This window comes from Crocodylus porosus, unplaced genomic scaffold (assembly GCF_001723895.1).
Source record: "Crocodylus porosus isolate Cpor-Errol unplaced genomic scaffold, CroPor_comp1, whole genome shotgun sequence".
Taxonomy (NCBI): domain Eukaryota; kingdom Metazoa; phylum Chordata; order Crocodylia; family Crocodylidae; genus Crocodylus; species Crocodylus porosus.
Window position 1 is genome coordinate 43,614,980 of NW_017728918.1, and position 21,569 is coordinate 43,636,548.

A 21,569-nucleotide genomic window follows, 5' to 3' on the forward strand; every position below is an offset into this window, starting at 1 on the left:
GCATTGACTTCTGTTTAATTTTGTACACACGTACAGGCTGGGGCATGACCTCAGCAGCACAGCAGCAGAGAGGGATATTGGAGTCATAGTTGACTGCAAGATGAACATGTGTTGTTAGTGTGATGAAGTGATCGACAAGGCTAACTGCACTTTATCATGCATTAGCAGATGCATGACGAACAGGTCCAAGAAGGTGATGCTTCCCCTCTATGTGGCACTGGTTAGGCTGCAGCTGGAGTACTGCATCCAGTTTTGGGTTTCGCACTTCAAGAGGGATGCCAAGAATCTTGAGAGGGTTCAGAGGAGGGCCACTCGTATGCTCAGAGGCCTGCAGGCAGGGCTGTACAAGGAGAGACTGAGGGACCAAGATCTCTTCAGCCTTTGCAAGAGAAGGCTGACAGGTGATTTTGTGGTTGCCTATAAATTCATCAGGGGAGGGCAGCAGGGAATAGAAGATGCTCTATTTACTAGGGCACCCCATGGAGTAACTAGAAATAATGGCACAAATTGATGGAGGGCAGATTTTAGGTTGGACATTAGAAAGATCTTCCTCAGTAAGAGTTGCCAAAATCTGGAATGGGCTTCCAAGGAAGGTGGTACTCTCCCCTACCCTGGGGGGTCTTCAAGAGGAGACTGGACAAGCACTTAGCTGGGGTTGTGTGACCCCAGAGCTCTTTCCTGCCCAGAGCAGAGAGTCAGACTTGATGACCTACTGAGGTCTCTTCCGATCCTAACAAAATCTTTGATTTTTCTTGACTTTTGCCATAGTGTTCTGGGCTAGGGATAGAAATGAAACACTAAGTGGTATAAGTGACTAAAAACCAGTTCAAATTTGTACCACAATAGAAGTTCAGTGTATATAAACCACTTTCCAAATGGCCAAAATCAGTTTAAGATAAACCTGGTGGATGTAGGATCTGACTTAACTGATAGGGCTGTGTGAAATTTTGATGGGTATTTAGTTTTGAAGCTGTTTTGATGCATTTTGAGCTCAAAACAGTGAAATTGAAACAACAAAATGAAAGGCTTTGAAATAGCTTCAAAATGAAATGAGGGCACTTGAAACATTTCGAGGTTGGAAGCCAGGCTTAGCTTTCAGGGAAACAGAAACTAAGGAGAGGGAGGAGAAGAGGAGGGAAGGACTGCTCTGATATCAATGTGTAGCTGGCCAGTGACTGTGATCCTTGCCTGAGGTCTGTTCCAATCCCAGTGCTCTGGGGGAGGGATGGAAAAACAGCTTAAAAAGTATTCTTTGAACTGAGTTTTCTCTGTGCCTTCACACTTACAAATGACACAAGTTTTGCTCTGAACAGTTTGAGGTGCAGTTTCCCAGAAACCCGTGCACTTATCTTCTTGAAACTTGGCAGGCTTCATGGCCTCAGCAGGGGCTACCATCCCTGCTGTGTTCATGTGAATCAGGCAAGAAATGACATAGTTATAGGCATTTTTGTGATTCCCCATTATAGCCTATGGGCGAAACATTGAAATATGTCGAAATAGCAAAACAGTTTTGATGAAATGAAACAGAACAATGCTTTCAAACAGTGAAACAAAACACTGTCCTTTTGAAACAGTGAAACAGAAGTTGAAATGAAACGGTGCTGTTTCCCACAGCCCTATTAACTGATTAAATAGATTAAATTGGTTTGTTGAACTTCTGTCCCAGTTCCCCTCCAGATTCAAGTTAACTTCTGGTCCCCCAGCATTCCAGGATGCTTTGCACCTCCTCCACAAACCCTCATAGGGTATGTGGGCTAGCCTTGGCTTACCTTTTCTACTTCAGTTGATTAGGGAGGTGTGCTCTAGTGCCTCCACTGGCTTCTGGCCTGGGCCACTGCAGGCATGAGGCTGCATTGCTGGAATCAAAAGTGAACGTCTGTTTACTTGCTTATCAGTTTGATCTACATACCTTAGACTAACCTGCAAAGATGGCATCAATTCAACCTTGGGCTTTTTGATTGTCTATAGCTGGGGTGTTAATCATATGGACTGGAAATCCTGGTCTTTCAGGGTAATATCGCAGAACAGTCAATGTGACTAGAGACCATACTAATTCGGGTAGGTCTTGACTGGTCAGGAAAGTTTTGAGTAAAGTCAGACCTTTGGGAAAATATCTGTTTGGTCTCCAATCTGTTCACCAAGCCTTGTGGCAGTGATAGCCAGGGATCCTGGTTTTCCATGATAAAAAAAATCACAAATTCGCTGATAAAAAAATTGCAAAATATGTGGCTAAAATTAAATGCCCCCCACAGCCCTGCTGGTGTCCCTCATTTTCCCCACAGCCCCTGTCTCCAGACCCTATTGAAGGGGGCCCCAGCTGCCAGGGCTATGGGAGCAGGGACCCAGGTCCATAGCCCACTGCTCCAGTGGAAGGCAGCGGCTGCTACAGAAGGAGCATGAGCTGGCTCCCCCCTGCTGCTGCCTGCAGCAGGCTCGGGCAGGGCCACCTCCCAGGGGCAGCATGCACTCTGGGGGGGCCAGCGGGACCTGCGCCCCACAGATCTGTGTGGCGGGTGGGAAGTGGAGGTGTGTGCTGAGGGTTTGTATGTAACGTGTGCAACCCGGTGCAGCAGCACACAGGGGGGCTGTGCACAAAAGCTGCCTGCCACTGTGAGCTTCATGCTGCCCTGGCCATGCTTCGTCTGCAGGCAGGGGTTGCAGTGAGGGGCACAAGCCTGCGCAGCCCCTGTGCACACAGAGGAAGCATGGCAGGCAGCTTTCGTGCATGGCGCCATTGTGTCCTGCCATGCCAGTTGTACATGCTGTGCTCTGGAGCTTCTGGGGGAGGGCAGCAGAGCAGGGAGCACAGTGTTTGCAAACCAGGGTTTGCAGCTGGCCAGGCACTCCAGCTGGGGGTGGGGGGGTTGCAGTATTCATGCTGGAGTGCCCGGGTGGCTGCAAACCCCGCTCCCACGCCAGAGAGTGCCCAAGCTGGCTGGGGGTTCAGGGAGTGGGGAGGTTTTCAGCCGACCAGGCACTCTGGCCAGGAGGGGGTTTGCAGCCTCCCCACTCCCAGCTGGAGTGCTCAGCCAGCTGCAGCCTCCACTCGTGGCCAGCACTCTGGCCAGGGAGTGCCCGAGCAGGGGAGGCTGCAAACCCCACCCTCTACCTGGTCACCTCCCCGTTCCTGAGCCCCAAGCCAGCTTGGGCACTCCCTGGCTGGAGTGCTGACTGGGAGGGGCGGGGGTTTGCAGCTGGCCAAGCACTCTAGCCAGGAGCAGGAAGGCTGCAAACCCCCTCCTGGCCAGAGTGCCTGGCTGCCTGCAAACTTCCCTGCTCCCTCAGCCCCTAGCCAGCTTCCCCCCGCAAGCCCTGCCCCACTACCCCCAAACCCCACTTACGTCCAACAAGAATAGTGAGCCTGAAGCAGCCTCCAGTAAGTCCAAGTGTGGGGCCCCATAACCTTCCCCCTCTCCCTTCCCCTCTGGGCAAGGTTGGGGGTTTCCCTACCCCTTTTGCAAACAGCTCTTATAGGCTGGAACTCAGCCAGCCTGTAGAGCTCTTTGCAAAAGGGGGAAATCCGCGTGTTTCTCTTCTAAATTTTCTTCTGATAAAAATAGGAAATCCATGGTTTTCTTTGTTTTTCCATGGGAAACAGATTATGATGGGGCATAAAGTAGAAGGTAGTTCCATAGATATAGAGCCCAGGCTGTTTTGCGGGCTTTAGGTCAAAACCAACTCCTTGCATTTTGCCTGGAAAACTTTTGGAAGGCAGTGCAGACTCTTGAAGATGGTTGCTCTTGGCTGACCTTAGTGATCATGATGGTGGCATAAAGGATATGGTAGTCTTGTAGGTATTTAGGGCTTTATACATCAAAACCACTACCTTGAAAGTACCTTGAATTATACCTGGAAAGCTATTGGGAGCTAGTGCAGAGTACTGGAGTTGTATGCTCTTAATGCCCTGCCCCTATCAATGCAGACTACCACGTTCCGCATCAGGTGCAACTGACATGATCATAGAGGCCATTCCCACACAGAGTACACTGAAGTAGACTAGACTCAAGATTACAGAATCATGTATGTTGGTAGCCATATCCAAATCTGAAAGAAAGGGTCTCAACCTTGTCACCAGACAGAGTTGGTGAAAAGTACTCCTAGCCACCAATTGGAAATCTAGGTACAGCAGAGGATCCAGAAGCACCCCATGGCTGTGAACCTGAGTGACAAGTGGAGACTGAATCCCTCGGGTCATGTGGATTTCCCACCACTATCACCTAGTGTATGCCCCCATGAATGCTGCTATTCAGAAACACTGATTCCACCTAAAAGAGACACATGAATAACAGGTTTCATCCTGGCTAGATTGTGAAGCAGAGGTCTTCTGGGACAATAAACCATTCTTTTTACCCAGACTGAAGAAATATTTGGAATATCTGTACCTGTTACAAAACCTATTTTAACTTGATAGCAAAATGAGTGCTAGGCAGACAGAAGCTCTGTCTGCCCTTGGTTTATTGAACTAATAGGACTACAGAAGCTGTGTATGCCTATTGCTTTTATAATCAGATACAAGCTACTGTTCCTCTGAGCTACATTCACACTATGAAACGCTATTGATTCAGGTCCATTGAGTAGGTATCAGCTGCTGTTTGTAAGCGCTTCTAAAACATGGTAAATATAAACCAACAGACATAACTAATTATCTTACTGCTGTTGTGGACATTTTTGTCCAAATCTTTACATTTCATTACCCTTCTTGAAGGGGTTTGGCATCTGATTTAAATGGACTGAATCTAGTCCTGTTCGGATGTAGCAATGACAGCTACTCCTGAGGTACATTTATTAGACAAAATGAAAGATTGAGGTTGCGCCAGTAAACGTTCTGAAACTGCGATTCCCATATAATTTCTCTCAATCAGTATAGATAAAGGGGAAGTTCTTTTTCAAAAAGAAATGTACACTTGAAAGGGGAAAGCATATATGTTAGGTCTTAATTGCTGTTACAATTTGGACATGCCGTTCTCCTGTGTATACCTATATAGTATTGAATATAAATTGTGTTCCTTTTAAAATCAAAGGCTTTGAAGTCTAATTAATCCTTTAGAAGTTTGTCCATGTGATGTTATCATATTTTTGCTGGAGGTTATTGCAAGTACCCAAGGCTCACAGTGTTGGTTGTGTATCAAAATAGCATGGAAGCATGAAACCTTGGTGAGCTTTGTTTTGAGAGTATTTCATTTGACTGGAAATGTGCATAAAGTAGGCAGTTTTTCTAAATCTGTTTTGGGGTATGTCTATCTGAATATCAAGATTTAAATCAGACTTGAAAGCATTTTACTTTTTACTTTACTGTTTGAATCACTGAGTGACTCAATACTACCATATTTTTACATGTTAGGAGATACGATGATGTTCCCACGTGTGCATGCATTTTGTTAGCTTTTTGTTCCACTACCTCTTGTAGCCAAGTTTCTGTTCCAGATTACCAAAAGACCAGTTAAACTTCTTCATCTGGGACTTGCCTAAAGGTAGCTGAATTTTGGCTTCTGCTGAACAGACCCTGAAGAAAAATGTGCCAACTGACAGGCTTTTGTCCCACGACAAGAGTATTCCATCTGCTTTGAGGAGCATGGGAGAGAGGCAGTTACTAAACTGGCTGAATTGGAGTCAGTTTAGAGCTGCCTTTCTAAATATTAATGCCATACATTCAGCCTGAAAATACTAGTGACTCTAAAAATAGCTTTTTATTGGGAAATGTCACAGAATATTCGAGATATTCTTTGATTAAGGTGACCAGTTTCAGACTGCTTCAGTAATTTCAGAACTGTCTTCTATAGTACAGTCATTAACACTATTGCTTTTTCTTTCTACAGATATTCCTGAAATTCCAGAAAGCATCTCATTTTGTAAAGCACTACAGGTAGCAGACTTTAGTGGAAATCCACTGACGAGGTAACTTCTGCCTTTTGCTCAATGCTTTCATACTAAATCTACCTCATTTATCTTCAATTCTTAATTGAAGCAAAAAATTATGAAGTTCTTTGCAAGAGTTCTTTGCAGACATGATCAGTTTCTTTTACAGGGCTGTGCTCAGGGTTCAAATTTAAATGTGTATGTTCCACTTTTTGGTACCCCAAAGGCATAGGCTACCTGGAACTAATGAACTTGGTCAGTTCTTAAGAATGCAGATACTTAGAAGCCAGCAATATAAATCAGCAAGGCTACTGTATATCCTACTCTCACCTGTTTCTTTCCATGTATAGGGTTTGTCTGTATGTTGATTTTAGCAATCTAAACCAACTGGTCTGAAACCAGTGTCAATGCATTTATGCAAACTCTAAATGTTTCACTGCTTTTAATTGGGATTAACTCAACCAATGCAAATATTGGCTCTTCTTGCATGCTCTCATGACATGGCATTGGGATAAGCCTCTGACATCTGAGTTAGGGCTAATCCAACATGCCTTTATGCACTACCATGTAGCCAAGCTACACTGGTAGTGGTGGCAGCAGTGCCATTTGCTGCTGCTGCTTCTCTAATATCTACATTCCTTGTGCTTGTTATAACAAAAAGCCAATCCAACACAAAGCAATGGCTTTGCCAGTATCAAGCTACTCCTTTCTGTCCTGGCCTATGAAAGAGTCTGCCCTGTTCCTTCCATGTTCTGCATAGGACCAAACACAGAATAATGTTCATTTCTCTTAAAGTGTCCTTTGGATATTGCTCATTTTAGTCCAAGAATGTCAAACTTGCACTATAGGCAGCACAGGGGGTCAGTCCAGGCTGTCACATACGGCCCACACCTTGGACCCCAGTGCTGCATGCAGCTTTGGGGCCTGCATGCATGCCGTAGGCAACATGTGTTCTGTGCTGGCCCTGGAGGCCACATGCACAGCAGGCTCCAGTGCCAGCCAGTCCAACATACAGCTTGTGGGGCTGGCTGGCCACTTGTGCGGCACGGAGCCTGCACTTCATGCAACATCCTGCTAACCACCCCTGAGCACTGGCTCTGAGTTTAGAGGGGCACCATGTGGCATATGTGCCCTATCCCAACCTCCTATGCCATAGGTAGTGTGCATGGCTGGGCCAGCCCCACATGCCATGTGCTTGACTAGCTGGCCCAGGGACTTGATGTGCATACTGCCTCTGGTGCCAGCACAAGGTTTGTATTGCCTGCAGTGCTTGGACTGGACCTGGTGTTGCATGTGGCATAGGAGGCTGGGGTACAGGCTGTCTGCTGCACATGTGGTGCTGGATCCAGCCCATGTACTGCGTGTAGCTTGCGGCACTGGGGCCAGGTCTGGGGCTGGTCCATCAATCCAGGGGCCAGTTCATATGACTTCCTGGGCTGGGTCCTGCCAATGGGCCATATGTTTGACAGGCCCCTGTTTTAGCTAGTTTGAAAGAACTCCACTTTGTTGTTGTTGCTCTGCTTCAGTTTAATGAGTGTTTGATTTTTAACAATGATGTGAGCATTGCAAAAGTAAGCAGTAGCACAAGAGGGAAGGTGTCTATTGCTAGAAAATTGATGTGTTTTACAGAGAAAACCAGATGGTGAAGGAATTGCTATTTTTATTTTTTCTTTGGATGACTACATATATAACAACAAATGAGACAAAAAGTCTTCAATACCCATTACTAACCGTAGCTGCTCTTAGCTATCAATTGCTTTTTTGACCGAGGAAAAATAATAGAGCAATTCTTTTGTTTCAAAGAACTTGGAAGGATCACAGCAGGTCAGAATGTTTTTGAAATCTCTACTGAGTATTATTTTTTTGAAGTATGTGTATGTGCTTGCATGCTTACCAATGCTAATACTGCACAACATCCTTCGAAGGATCTTGTATCACCTTAGTTGGGAATCACTGCTCTAGAGGTTTGTAAACAGGGAAGGCCAGAACTGAAATGATAGATCCCTTTTAAATATGCTGCTCTTGCATCCATGTACACCAGGGGTATCAAAGATATAAGGGGGAAGATTCTGTGAGTCCATTGCATGCTGGACCTAGTGCTGCTCTAGGTGTCTAGGACTGCACTGCCCATAGTAACCACTCCAGTTAGTTCAGGATCCATGCTGTATGTGGCATCCACCCCAGTCTGGATGGACCAGACACCATATGTGGATCAGCTGGAATGGGCAACATGGGTGCTGGATCTGACATGCGGGGGGGGGCACCCTGTGCTGCCCATCTAGTCCATGGGCCAGTCCTGTGCCACTCCTCTGGCCCATGGGGCCAGATGAGTTTGACACCTGTGATGTAGAGATCACTGCAGAATAACTTAAGTGCATCATGGATGTTTGCTTTCCAGAGGCTTTAATGCAACATAGTTGGATTGTAACATGACCTAAGGCAAGGGTGCTCAACCTGTGGCCCACAGGTCACATTTGTCCTGTGGAACCATGGTATCCAACCTCCAGGGCTCCCCAAAATTTGGGAAATTTGTTAGTGGGGGAGTGGTGGCTACCTTCCCCCACTGCCAAATTCCCAAACTCCAAGCCTCACAGTGGGTCAGAGCCAGGCCAAGCCCCCTCCCTTCTGTGGGACCAGGTTGGGACTACGTCAAGCACCCTGCCATTTATGGGGTTGAGTTAGGGCCACACTACCCCCTTTCGTGGGGCCAGGTTGGGGCTGGGCCATATCCTCTCTCTCCTTTCCAGGCAGGACCAGATCGGGGCTGCATGAAGTCCCCTTCCCCTGTCACAGTCAGTTTGGGGCCAGGCTGCTCCCCACTCCCCTCTGCCCAGCTGATTGGGGCCCTGCTGTACCTGCTCTGGGCCTGGGATTGGGACTACTAGGGAGATCCGGCTCATGCATGGACAGGGGCATTGCCCATCCAGCCCCCTGGGCTAAAAGGTTGAGCACCACTGGATTAGGCAATAACATCCTCTTTCACAACCGAATAACATTGAGCTAACTATACAAGCAGTTAATGCAGCATTAGAACATGAACACCACAAGCGTGTGCTAGCTTATTACATTTCTTCAGGTTGATTTTGTATGTGTTCATATTATTCTAGCAAAGGGTTGGTTTTCTATTGTCTTTTCTGTTGATGTAATAGTGGTTATAACGGGTGAATCCTTTCTGGGTTGAATCCCTCTGTTTCTTAAGCGCTAAAATAAATCACAAAGGTATGGAAAATGACAACATCACTGTGCCTTAGTTGCCAGTCTGTACAATAGAGAAAGGGATTGTTTTTGTGTTAAAGCTGGGAACGTAGGGAGATACGAAATGCCGTACTTCTCATTCAGTGTCCGTCACCCCTGCAGTGAGTTGCCTTCGCTGTCAAACTTTTTGATGAACTTTCAGTTTTCAAAGTGAGTAAGTTTTATGTACATGAAAAATAGACTTATTCCAGGCTGGGATTTCTGACAAACTTTGAGAAAAATGTAAATTCGATAGCATAAGTAACCCTGGATCTTAACCCAGACCTTCAATTAAAAACCATAATGTTTTCAAATGATAGTTTATTATTTTAAGTTTCCAGTCATGTGTTAAAGCCTATGAAGAGCGTTCTTCAGCATGCCCTGAAGAACAAATATGAGCTTCAGAGTCAGTGACACGTTGAATCTTTGTCATGATCTCCATTATTTGAGGTGCATTAAATGCAGCATGTCATTATATAAAAATCAGAAAGTGACATGCAAGATTTCTTAGTGATACAGTAACATTTAAGAACTAAGAGTGAATATAATCACCTAAAGAGTGAGACTCTCCTTTGCAAAGGGACCCAATGGGATTGAATGCTGCTGAGCTATGAAGCAGTGAGTGCTTAGATAACCTGAATTTGCTTTGCTGTCAAGGTAGAAACTGAGGTAGCTTTCCTCACCTTTGTGCTGCCATAAAACTTTATGATTGCAACACAGGTGGTTGGTCTAATAAAAGATATCACATTTACCCAAAGAACCTTGTCTTCCTACGACCTTAGACCAACATGGCTACAACCAACAACCCCAATAGATATTGGTGTAACTTGGTGGGGGGGGGTGTTGATAAGGGCAATTGCCTCAGGCGTTGCCTTTGGGAGTGGAGCAGGCAAAAAAATGTGGCTGCTTCTGGCAGCCATATGTTCGTGATTGTGGTGACAACTAGAAGTCATGCTTCCACTTTGACCTGGTTGTCAGCTGTGTTCCTAGACTGCTGGTAATACAGGTTGTGCTGCTTTTTTGGTGGAGCACATCTTCTTTACTTTGTGGCAGGAGAGTGCAGCTAGCTAGGACCTGGCATTTTGTATAGGTACTGCAGAGGCTTTAGGAGCTGATCCTTCACACCCTGGGATTTCCCATGCATGTAGATGCTCCAGGGGCTGAAGGGATCCTATCTGGCTGGCTTTCTCTGCTTACAGAGACACATCCCTGGGATTTCCCATGTGTATATATAAGGAGGGAAAGCCCAGGGTTCCCTGGTTAAGCAGAGAATGCTTGGCTTGACACACCCAAGAAATCCTGGGGGATGCATCTCTGTAAGTGGGAAACTCTGGGCTTTCCCTGCTAAAGATGTGCCCAGAAAATCCTGCGGGCGTGTCTCTTAACTGGGGAAGATCGGCGCACACACCAGGGGCTTGAGGGGCACAACCCTGTATAGGAATTCCTTGGGTGCACAAGATTGAGCTTCTCAAGCCCCAGGAGAACACAGTCCCTGTTGTCCTGCAGTGTGAATGAACGGGACAGTGAGCGATGTGCTTTTCCCAGTGAAGTGGATCTGCTATGCCAAGATATATCGTGGTATAGCTGATCCACCTCATTTTGTGACTTCTGTTTCTAGCTTAAGACTTAAGAAGCAGTTCCAGGGTATGCATCAAAAGCTGGATCTTTTTTCAGTGAGTAGATCTATATAGTGTCTTGCACTGTGCTGCATTTCATGCTGGATTTTGTGATCACAGCCTTAATAGGAGTCTCCCTGAATTCAGTAGAGTTATTGGTGTAACGCAAGATGGAGAATGAAGGCCTAAATCTTTTTGCCATAGTAGAACAGGTAATCACTTAAATGAGAAGGAAAATTTCCATTAATAGGTGTGTAGTTATAGATGAGCGTGTACTAGATAGTTTTTGAGAAACTATGAAAGTCATGGTAGAGTGTCATGTGTTAACCAGTTCCTTTTTTTAAGCAAGGAACTGTATGCTACCAAATGTAACAGGTTTGTTTTTAAAATAATGAAAAAATAGTTAACACAAACTGGACATTAAAATAACATGACTGAGCTGAACAACTTGTGAGCAACTTCTTTAAAGAATTTTAGTGTGTATGTAGTAAATATCGTGAAATAATCTATCTGGGTTATTTTTATAGATGTTACTAGAGTATTTTTAATCAATATCTGCTTAAATATTTTTCACTTATACTGGCTTTTTTACATTTATAAAATGGGAGAGAAAACATGCTTATCATTTTGGAGGTTTTGTTAATCTTCCACAGGAGGGCACCCTTTTTCTATACTGTGACCCTCCCATGTAGGCAGGACCCCCTTGGATTTAGCAATATAGGAGACAGTAGGAGGCTTATTCCAGTTCCAACAGATTGAGAATTTATGCTCAAAGTGTCCTTAACAAATAGCTATAAACAACAACAAAAAAAGATTTTACTTCACATGAGCATATGGTTCTCCAATCTCCTTTACACCTTCCCTAACTATATCTGCTGTTATATCTAGAAAACTATTAAATCTTTTATGTTTCTTTTTTTTAAAATTTATATGAGCAAATATACTCACTCCCTTTATTTGTTCACATATGTTTATTCATGTATTCTTCACCTTGATACATAGAACAAAATTAACCTTATCTAGCTTACTTCTGGCATTTCTTTTTTATTTCCTGTGCTAGTCTTCTTTTAGTATTCCTTGGTTTTATTTATGTATCTCTTTAAATAAAATGGTAACCTCCATTCTCTTTTTCACAAGAATAGAAAACCTCACTGAGTTAATAAGAATAGTTGCTATACTAGAAGTCTTTGATGTATTTGAATTAATATCTCCACAGATTGCCTGAAAGCTTTCCTGAATTACAGAATCTAACGTGTCTTTCTGTAAACGACATCTCTCTGCAGGCACTACCTGAAAACATTGGGAAGTAAGTGGGTTTTTTCCTCTTCCTTTTTAAGAAATGCTATTTCATATATTTTTGCTGACATACATGTTTTCAGTTTGCCTGGTACATAAAGGTTATGTTTTTATACACAGATTAGTAGTTGGGTCAGAATATTAAAAATGTTAGTCTGTGTGAATATTGTGTCAGTGCGTGGAGTTGCTCTGCGGCCACATTTGGCACATTGAGGTCAGGCTACCTGCAGGGATGGGCTGGCATGCAGCTGCATCTGGTGTGAGGTCCTGCTGGTGCACAGGGTAAGGCCATTTTGCAGGGTCAAGCTGGTGTGTTGGGTCGGGTCAATATACCCAGTTACACTTGTTGAACAACTCGATGCTTGACCAGCCCATGGGCTGACTCCCGAGTAGTGGATCCAGCCTGTAGACTGGCCCAGTGCCACTCATCAAGCTCATGGGACCAGATAGTTGGAGCACCACTGCTGTAATACATTCACTGAAGTAACTCCACTGAACCTGGAGCACAGTGTATGTTTTAATCCTCCATTCTTTGGAACCTAGAAATTGGGAGATGCGGGAAGCTTGATTTTTCAGAAGCAAGATTAAAAGGATATTGTCAGATTGAGAACTTTTGCTATTACTTGTTCCTTATTATGCATTGTGATAACAGCTGAAGAGTGATTATGATAGATGGTTTTGGCCTGTTTGCATCTTAGGGACAGAACCAGAGTTTGTCTGTCTCTTGCAGTGAGATAATGGCCTACCCTGTGGAGCTGCCCCTGGTCTGATCTGCCCTCTACAAGCATGGGAAACTCAACAGGAACTTCTTGTGACAAGAACTTTTCTGAAGAAAATTCTAAACTTCATTTCTCTTTTCTAAACCCTGGTCTGACTCCATCTTTCTGATTTCCCTGTAGTGCCCCTGGGCTGCATTTGCCTTTGAGTGAGATTTCCCCCTCTCCCTCCCACCCCCCGTGTTACTGGTGGAAAGTAAAGGCCTTGTTACACACTGTGAACCACACACATGTTGATTGGTGTTAGTGTTAGCTTAAGTTTGGAGCAGTCATATGTTCAGGCCACCTGGGGCTTAGAGAATGAAAAAGAAGAATCTCTTCCCACACACCCCATCCTGGGCTTGCCCTCTGGCCCCCGGGCTTCTCAGGGTTCCCTTCTGCCTCTCCACCCCTGTTTGTTGCTGCTCGTCTGTCTATCACAGGGGAGTAGGCAGGTAAGATTAACCTGCTTGTCCAGCAACCACTGCCAGGCTGCTGCTCTTCTCAAAGCTGAGCCCACCCAGAGAGCAGCAGGAGCAGGCAGACAGGTTAACCCTTCTCTGCCTGTTCCCTGGGACAGACAGTGTGGGCAGCTACAAGTAGGTGCAGGAGGGTGCAGTGAGTGGAGATCTGGGGTGCTGGACAGAGTGGAGAGGGACAGTGGGCCGAATCCAGGCCAGCAGGGGCAAGGGTGGAGTACGGTAGTGTTTACGCTACAGTGTAGCCTAGAGTGGCTCCAACTTAGCGTAATATGAGTTGGGTAGTACAGGTCGGATAATCCCGCCCTCGAGTGGTCCAATTTTAAGCCAATAAGGAGTGCTTAAATCCAGTGTCGGGTGTTAATGTGAAGACAATACAGGTGGTAAGAGCCCCAGGAGCCACCCAAAATTACCGTGTAACAAGGCCCTAAATATAGGTAACTTTCATGCTAGTCAGGAACTCAGTATTTCCAACTGGGAGATACTAACATGACACAAAATTGCTCAGGGTGGCTTACAGAATCATGACAGTATTGGCTCTAAGGGTAAAGAGAATTCTGTCCTATATTTCTGAAAAATGCTTATCAGAGTTTTGAATTGGAAGAACTGACCTGCAGTGCACCGCACCACACCCAGTGATGCATGGTTTCAGGATGAGTGAGCATATGGCACCAGGGAAGTAAATCCTAAGTCTGGGTGGAAGGCAAGTCATGTTCATTGCTGAAGAATGTTAACTTAAATTGAAAGAAAACAAATGGAGTGTCAAGCAGAAACCCAATTCTTAATGAGCTCTATTGGGCAATCTTGCTATCCTGCACAGACGCATTCAATTAATCAGAGTTCGCAAGGGTCTTACCCAGTAATTCCTGTTATCTCTTCCACATCTCACTCTATCATCTTAAGGGCAGGGTTGCATTGCTTGTCTTCCACATCCTCAGCTCGTGAATGCAGAGAATCAAATTTTTACTCATCACTCTGACCAGGTGATCCGAACTAGATGATAGCTGTAGGTAATGGAAAGGAAATGGTAATTTTCTCCAAGAGAATGGGCCTTGGAAGGAGCATATCATCCACCATCTGAACCTGTGATTTCTTTTACCAAGATCTCGAAGCAGCTTCCATAGATAAGACTTGCTCGGGTCATGTCAAACAGCATGTTGGGACTTTTTTTAGTTTAGAACACAGCCAGAATTTAGGGAAAAAGGGTCAACTCTTGCCCTAAGAAGAGCACTTTATTACCTTTCCTTGTACAGCCTGTCCAGGAATTACCTAACTACAATGTTAACATAGCAGAAGTAAAATTTGTACACAGAAGTGTATTTATTCATTATCAGTCATTGTTATACGCTGCTGAGTGACCTCTTATCTGAAAAAAGCTATTAAAGTGTAGTTTCCTCATGTGTCAGCTTGTTTTGGAAATGATGGATAGTTTCTTGCAAAGTTGGGCAGAGTCTTTGCTATATGTTTTCTCAGAAGAACTGGCATATTGATAGGTTCATCTCTGACTTGTATTTAATAGCTCATCGTGTACTTTCATGTGTTTGTCTAATTCCTTTTTGAACCTGTTTGGTTTCCTTTCCCCATCTTTTTGGCTGAGTTCCATTAGATGTTATATGTGAACAAAGAAGACTTTGCTTCCTTTTGTTTACTTTAAACCTGCTGCCTTATAATTTCCTCAAGACTCTCTTAGTACTTGTAGTGAGACATAGTAAGTAACTGTTTCTTATTCACCTTTTTCCACACGAGCCATACTTTTATAGATCTCTGTCATGTCTTCCCTTTAGTCATCTCTCTTTCAAGCTGAGACCACTAACCCTTTTAAGTCTCTCTTCATATGGAAGCCATTTCAGTCTGTTTATAATCTTTTTGCTGTTCTCTGTACCTTCTCCTCCTGCCCTTTTTTGAGAGAGGGTGACAAGAACTCCCCTGATTCCAGGATGTGGGCAAAGTATAGGAATTTGAGAGTGAAATGATACCATTTTATGCCCTTCTGCTTGAAGAGGCTGGGAGAGACTTGGCCCTGCATCCAAATCCATATTCAAGTGCCTTACAAATATCTAACCTAGGGGTGGGCAATTCTTTCAGCTGGTGGGCCATTTAACGAGATTTGGTGAGTTGTTGAATGCTGCACACACACAATCTTTCAGAAGATGCATTTTAATAAATTATAGATAAAAAACCAAATCATATACTAAAAATCAAACATGCTATTTAACTTATTTTAATTTTATTTCAAAAAATAATTTTGATTTATGTTTTTTTGAGTAGTCTCTACAGAAGCAATTTCATAATACCTCAAAATAAAGTTTTAGTTCTGTATATTACATCTGGATGTGGGTGTGTGGGGTGGTGTGGGGGGGTTGCCTAAACACTAGGTCCCGGGAGCCAGTTGGGGGTAGGGGCAGGGGGTGCATGCAGCAGAACTCCCCAGGTGGTGTGGTGGTGGTGTGGTTTGCTCCCTCTCCCCCCACACCCCATCCCGCCTGTGGCTGCTGCTGCAGTGCTCCACATGGAGCTGAGCCCTACCTGCTTCTGACTGGGGCAGCCCATGCCACGCTTCTGCCTACATCCTTCTCAGCTAATGTGCACAGTTTTCCATCAGGGCTGTCCTGCAGTTGCTCAGGTACTGCTTGCCTCCCTCTGCCTCTAGTGGCACCCCGTCCTCCTCCTGCCCCTGCTGCACTGCTCTGGGCAGCATGTAGTGCAGGGAAGCTATGGGGACATGTGCCTAACACCACATGCCCAGCCAGGCAGGCAGAGTGGGTGCAAGGTAGCTAGGAGCTGGAGCTGGAGCTCTGCGCACTGGAGTAGGATCTGTCTGGCTACAGCTTCCCCCCCACCTGGCTGGGTGTGTGGTTCCTAGCACATGTCCCCATGGCTAATTTTTGGGGTGGCTATAGCTCCCTTTCAGGGCACCACCCCTGCTCAGGCATTTCTCTGCTCCACTGCCCCAGAAGCCATATGCTGACTGTGTGTCTCCTACCCATGGGGGGTTTCTGAAGGAGAGGCAGCAGAGCAGAGCACCATGAGCAAGGAGGGGGGGTGTTGGGAGGGGCTATATCCACCCCCAAATTTGCCTTAGTCTCCCCAAAACCACTCCTTTCAGGACTGTTGCCTGCCCTGGGCAGCTGAGCCCTTTCCCCACCTACGTGCTTCAAGCCCAGCACTGGCTCAGGCTTCCCACTGGAAAGAGGCTGTGCCGCCCCTATCCCTGAGCCTGCAGCGGGCAGCCTGCCTCCACCTTGTGCATAAATCGGGGGGGCTGCATGCCCCCCCTATGCCTCTCTGAAGGATGCGCAGAGCAGCAGGAAGCCATCCTCCTTCCCCACCCTAACCCTATGCCCTGGATGAGCCATGTGCAGCTCTGTCCCACTTCCTGCCCCAGCCCTGGGGTCTTATTCACTTCCCTGGCTGGGCAGTGCTTGCCCCTGCCCCTGCCCTACTCCCTCACTCACCATGGGGACCTCCATCTGCCCTCCACACTACTTCCCTCCCCCATGCTTCTTCCGCTCCACAGACTTACCTGCAAGGTTCTGCTCTCCACACTGCCTGGCTGCACTCGTATAAATTGGCTATTGGATAAGTATTAGCCGTTATGGCTGGCTAATAATCAGTTATTAGTATCAACCAAGAGAATCTTTTTCAGTGCACCCCTAGGTGAAATTTTTTCACCTGGTCTTATGCACGTCTTGTGTTAATGCTCAATCTCATAGTTATCATATTAGCATGGTTCAGGTGGGTCCCTCAGTTTAAACAGCTATTCATTAAATAGCAAAGTTGAATGTTAATGAACTTGAAAAAGTTTATTTCAGGAATACTGCTCTCTCTGTTTAACACTGAATGGATGTAGTGACATGTGGTCTTTAATAGATGCAACAATTTATATGATTCTTTTTCTTGTGTTAACTTTCATGTTAAAACTTCTATATTGAAATAAAATACTGATTCTCCTGCTATTCTGGTGATGGGGGAAAAAAGGAAAACACAATAGTTCACAAATGGAATATGTTTGAAGATCTGATCTTTTGAATTGGTTTAGTATTTACTGGCCCCATCTACATGAGCGGCAGATTGCGCAGTTGCTACGGCCCAGTCATAACTAATGAACTAAATGACTGTTCAGTAACCGGTGTTACTGCACAGTACTGTCCCCACATGGGTTTTTTTCAGACACTACTATGCAGTAGTAATGAGCTACTACGCAGGAACTCATTACTGCTCAGTAGCATCTCATGTAAACACGCCCACAGTCATTTCAGTTAGGGGTGCACCAATAGAGATTTTTTTGAGCTGATACCAATAGCTGATTTTTAAGGAGGCATATTGGTTGATACCAATCCGATTTCCCATAGGTAACTTGGCAGTTTGAAGAGCAATGTCTGGCTGATAAGTCTGTTGTTTTGGAAGGCAAGGGGGATGGGAAGAGACATTTGTATGGGGGGGTGCAGATCGAGGTCCCTGTGGTGAGGGAGGGAATTGGCCGGGGGCAGGAGCAGGGGCAGGTGCTGCCTGAGTGGGGTGGGCATGGGATGGAGCCATGGCTCGTCCAGGGGCTGCAGGGAGTGGGGGGGTGGCGTCCACGGCTGTGCGCAACTATGGGGGGCATGTCCCCCTGGATCTGCACAGGGCAAGGGTGGGCTGCAACTGCAGGTTAGGGTCAGGGCTGCACCAGGCTCTTCCTGGTGGGGGGCTGGGCTGCACTGTGCTCAGGGCAGGTAATGGCAGCGCTGGGAGAGGGGCTATAAACCCGTGCTCCTGCCTCTGCCCTGCTCCCTATCTCACTGCCGGAGCCTTGATCTGACCTTCACCCCTTCCCTCCCCGCCTGCTGGGCTGGAGCAGGGCAGGGCAGGTCCCCCCAGCCTCAGATTGATTCTGAGTCTCTGGGATCAACCAGGCAGTTGTGACTTAAAAACACTGTTCTTCAGCACCCTAATTCCAGCTGCTCAATTATAAGGATCTAATCAGACAGCTTGGATGCAGGTAAAGCTCACACCCTCCAGAACAAGCTATATAACAAGTCTTGCCAGGTGAAAAACAAAGACCATTAGTAAATAAACGAGATTACACAATTTATTATTAAGCTTCTCACAATTAATATTGAGCATAAAATTGCTCAAGAGTTGTGCCTAGATAGGAGAACGAGACTGAGAGTAAGACTGAGACTGAGACAGGCAAACTGGCCACAATATAGTTTATTTGAACTAACTTAGTCAGACAGACAAACCATTCTTAGTATTTATCAGTGATGAACAAGCAGTCTTACAGTATCAGTCGGTACTTTGACCATTCATATTTAAATAAGATTTAAAGACCACGGGGGGTGGGAGGAAGGAGCCCAGGGGGGCACCCCAGGAGGGTATGGCGGGGGGTGCTCCCGTATCTGCGTGCAGAGCAGGGTGGGCTGCCACTGTGGGCTGGGGCTGGGGCCGGACCATGCTGTGCTCAGTGTGGGGAGAGTGGGTTGGGTGGCTGCAGCCTCCTTCCCCCAGCGCTGCGGCCTGTCCCGCTGAAAGAGCCCGGCGCAGCTCCAGACGCAGTCGGTAGTGGAAGCCTGCACCCTGATATGTACATGGGGCAGGGGGGCTGGGGCAATTGGCTCATCTGGGGCTGAATGGGAGAATGGGAGGGGCACCCACCACTGCCCCCCCCCCCCCAAAGTGTGGCCCTGGACAGGCCACTTCTTCCAGTGATGGGCCCGGCCAGGGCCCAGCACTGCGGGTGACCCACTGCTGGGCAGGCTGGTGATGGAGCTCAGCCCAGCAGCAGAGCTCATGTGGCACCGAGTGCTGGGATGATCAGCTTGTCCAGGGCCATGTGGAGGGAGAGGGGGCTCCTGCCACTGTCTCTTCCCCTTCAAGTGGCCCTGGATGGGCTGATTGTCCTGTCACTGGGCAGGCAGGGGAAGAGGCTCAGTTTAGCAGCGAGACTCTCCCCCGCCCTCCTCCCCATGCGACCCCAGATGAGTTGATCCTCCCAGCACCTGGCCCAGAGCCACGTGCGTCCCACTCCCTGCAGGCAGGAGACAGGGCTCAGCACAGTGGTGGGATGCACACAGTGCCTGGCTGCTCCCGGGCTGGGTGCTGGGAGGATCAGCTCATCCAGGGCTGCATGGGGAGCAGCGCTCCTGCCGTTGGATACCCTCTCGCGCCCCCCTGGAATGGCCCTGGACATGCCAGTTGGCCTGGCACCAGACCTGGCACCAGACCTGAGAGTGGCCCGGTGCCACGTATGTCCTGCCGCTGGGCAAGGCTCAGCCCAGTGGTAGGAGCCCCCCTGCATGCAGCCCTAGATGGGCTGGTTGTCCCAGCACTAGGCCAGGCTGGGGCCCGAAGCCACATGCCTCCCGGGGAAGAAGGGGGGAGTGCAGTAGATGGGGGGATAGGGATATGTTCGTGCCCTGCCTCTACCCCTCACTTGCAAGCCCCTGCACCCCTCCTCCTGCATTCCATGGCTGGGAGAAGCTAGTGCTCTTGCTTTTGAAAGCTGTTTTGATCTTGTTTGTAAAACAGGTAGAAGCCTCCAGTCCTATTTATGGGAAGTGCAAACAAGTATCCAAACTATCCAAATGCTTTCTAATCCGGCCTGTGAATCATTTCCAGCTGGTCACCCTAGGGCTATGAAACAGTTGGCAATGTCAAGTTTTTTTAGATGCTCACAGAGAGAATGCAGACCTCTGATGATGTGTTATCTGCTGCTGTCAAGTCATGTTTTGTAATGCCTGTAATCACTCTTATTTACTTATTTTGAGATACTAGTACAAAAGTAAGCACCTGGTATTCTGGATAACATCTGTTAAAAGGCCAGTTGAAGGAAACCAGAAGAGGAATAAATCTCCATGTGCAACCATAGAAATGTTTATAAATTAATATAGTGTAATTATATTAAGTTAAAATTTGGTTCTATTTGAACTCTTTCTTCATTGATAAAACTTTGTGAGGAAAAATTACTGATGATTTCAAACACTGCACAAACTCCTGTTTGTGTGAAGGCATACACTTTCCTTATGACTTTGTTCCCTCTGCATTCTGAAACCAGGTTTCTGAAGAAGGAGCTTAAAACAATTGTAATTTCTTTCTACCTTATATTTCCCCCTGCCAGGGCAGTCAGTACAACTCATTCCTAACAGAAATGGCTAGCCATTGGCTTCCTTAGCTAATCATTCTAAGTAACATCTAAGTTCTGCACCACTGAATAAGAGACTGGAGGCTATTTCCACTGGAATGGGAGAAAGTGAATAATGAGAACCGGTGGGGAGGGATAACAATGTATATTCTCAGCAGAAAAGTTAAAGTTCAGTTGCGTTAGTTCAGGCATCACATCAGAAAGTGACAGCTCTGTACGAAGAGGGGCGAGTAACCCTTACTCTTTAATATTGCCCCTATTTTCATATTCTGTCATTGACATGCTGTTCTGTTTGACTAATATGAGAAACTACCTACAGTAAATCTCTGCCAGATATTTCTTGCCGTGTTCCCTCAAATTATTCCCCTAATCTTGGAGAAAAATAGCTGTTAACTTGAACGTGAGGAACCTCCACCATCAACCGATTTAGCCTCACAGGAAAGAAGGATGTCATCCCAGAAATGAAATGGCTCTTATACACATTAGTTAGCAGATGTAACTATTTTGGAGTATAATTTCAGTAGCTTCTCTATTATCTTTTCATAGGCACATCTGCCTTCATAGAGGTAGCAAAACATTAACATTTTAATTTACTATTTTCAAGTGCATAGAGCTGCATTAGCAAGATGCTGCCTGTCTGTAGATTTGTGACCATCTTAAGGAATCATTTGCCCACTACTGAATTCGATTAATATTCTTCCCAATACCTATAGAATTTTTTTTAGACTCCACTTAATTCTATTAGGCTTGTCTTCATGAAGAGTATAAATTAATTATGTTTGTATTCATTATATTATGCCTGCTGTAATAGAGTTCCTTAATTGAAAGAGCAAAGAGAACGAGACGGATTAAAATCCACTTTGAAAACATTAATTTTAAATACGGCTTTATGGAGAAGTTAGACTCTTGAAGAAAAGAAGTATAATTATGTGTTGTGTTGTTTTGTAATGTACCACATAGATACGAATTATAAATTCATTTTATAACAGCTTTGCTTAAGTATGTGCCAACATTGAGGCACTAGTTGCAACTGCAAGAAAGTAAACGCCAGAAGATAGGCGGGTGATCCAGGCTGACCTGGACAGGCTCAGCAAATGGGCAGATGAGAACCTGATGGTGTTTAACACCGATAAACGCAAGGTTCTCCACCTTGGGAGGAAAAACCTGCAGCACCCCTATAGGCTTGGCAGTGCTACGTTGGATAGCACTA

General features: G+C 46.0%; 1 protein-coding gene across 1 annotated transcript in view; it reads left to right on the top strand.

The window, feature by feature from the left end:
• LRRC1 (leucine rich repeat containing 1) overlaps positions 1 to 21,569 on the top strand; it is a 115,520-nt gene that overhangs the window by 47,463 nt on the left and 46,488 nt on the right. The window contains exons 3-4 of the mRNA XM_019537540.1: positions 5,817 to 5,895; positions 11,923 to 12,012. Coding sequence (XP_019393085.1) covers positions 5,817 to 5,895; positions 11,923 to 12,012 — 169 coding nt within the window. The remainder of the gene's footprint in view (positions 1 to 5,816; positions 5,896 to 11,922; positions 12,013 to 21,569) is intronic.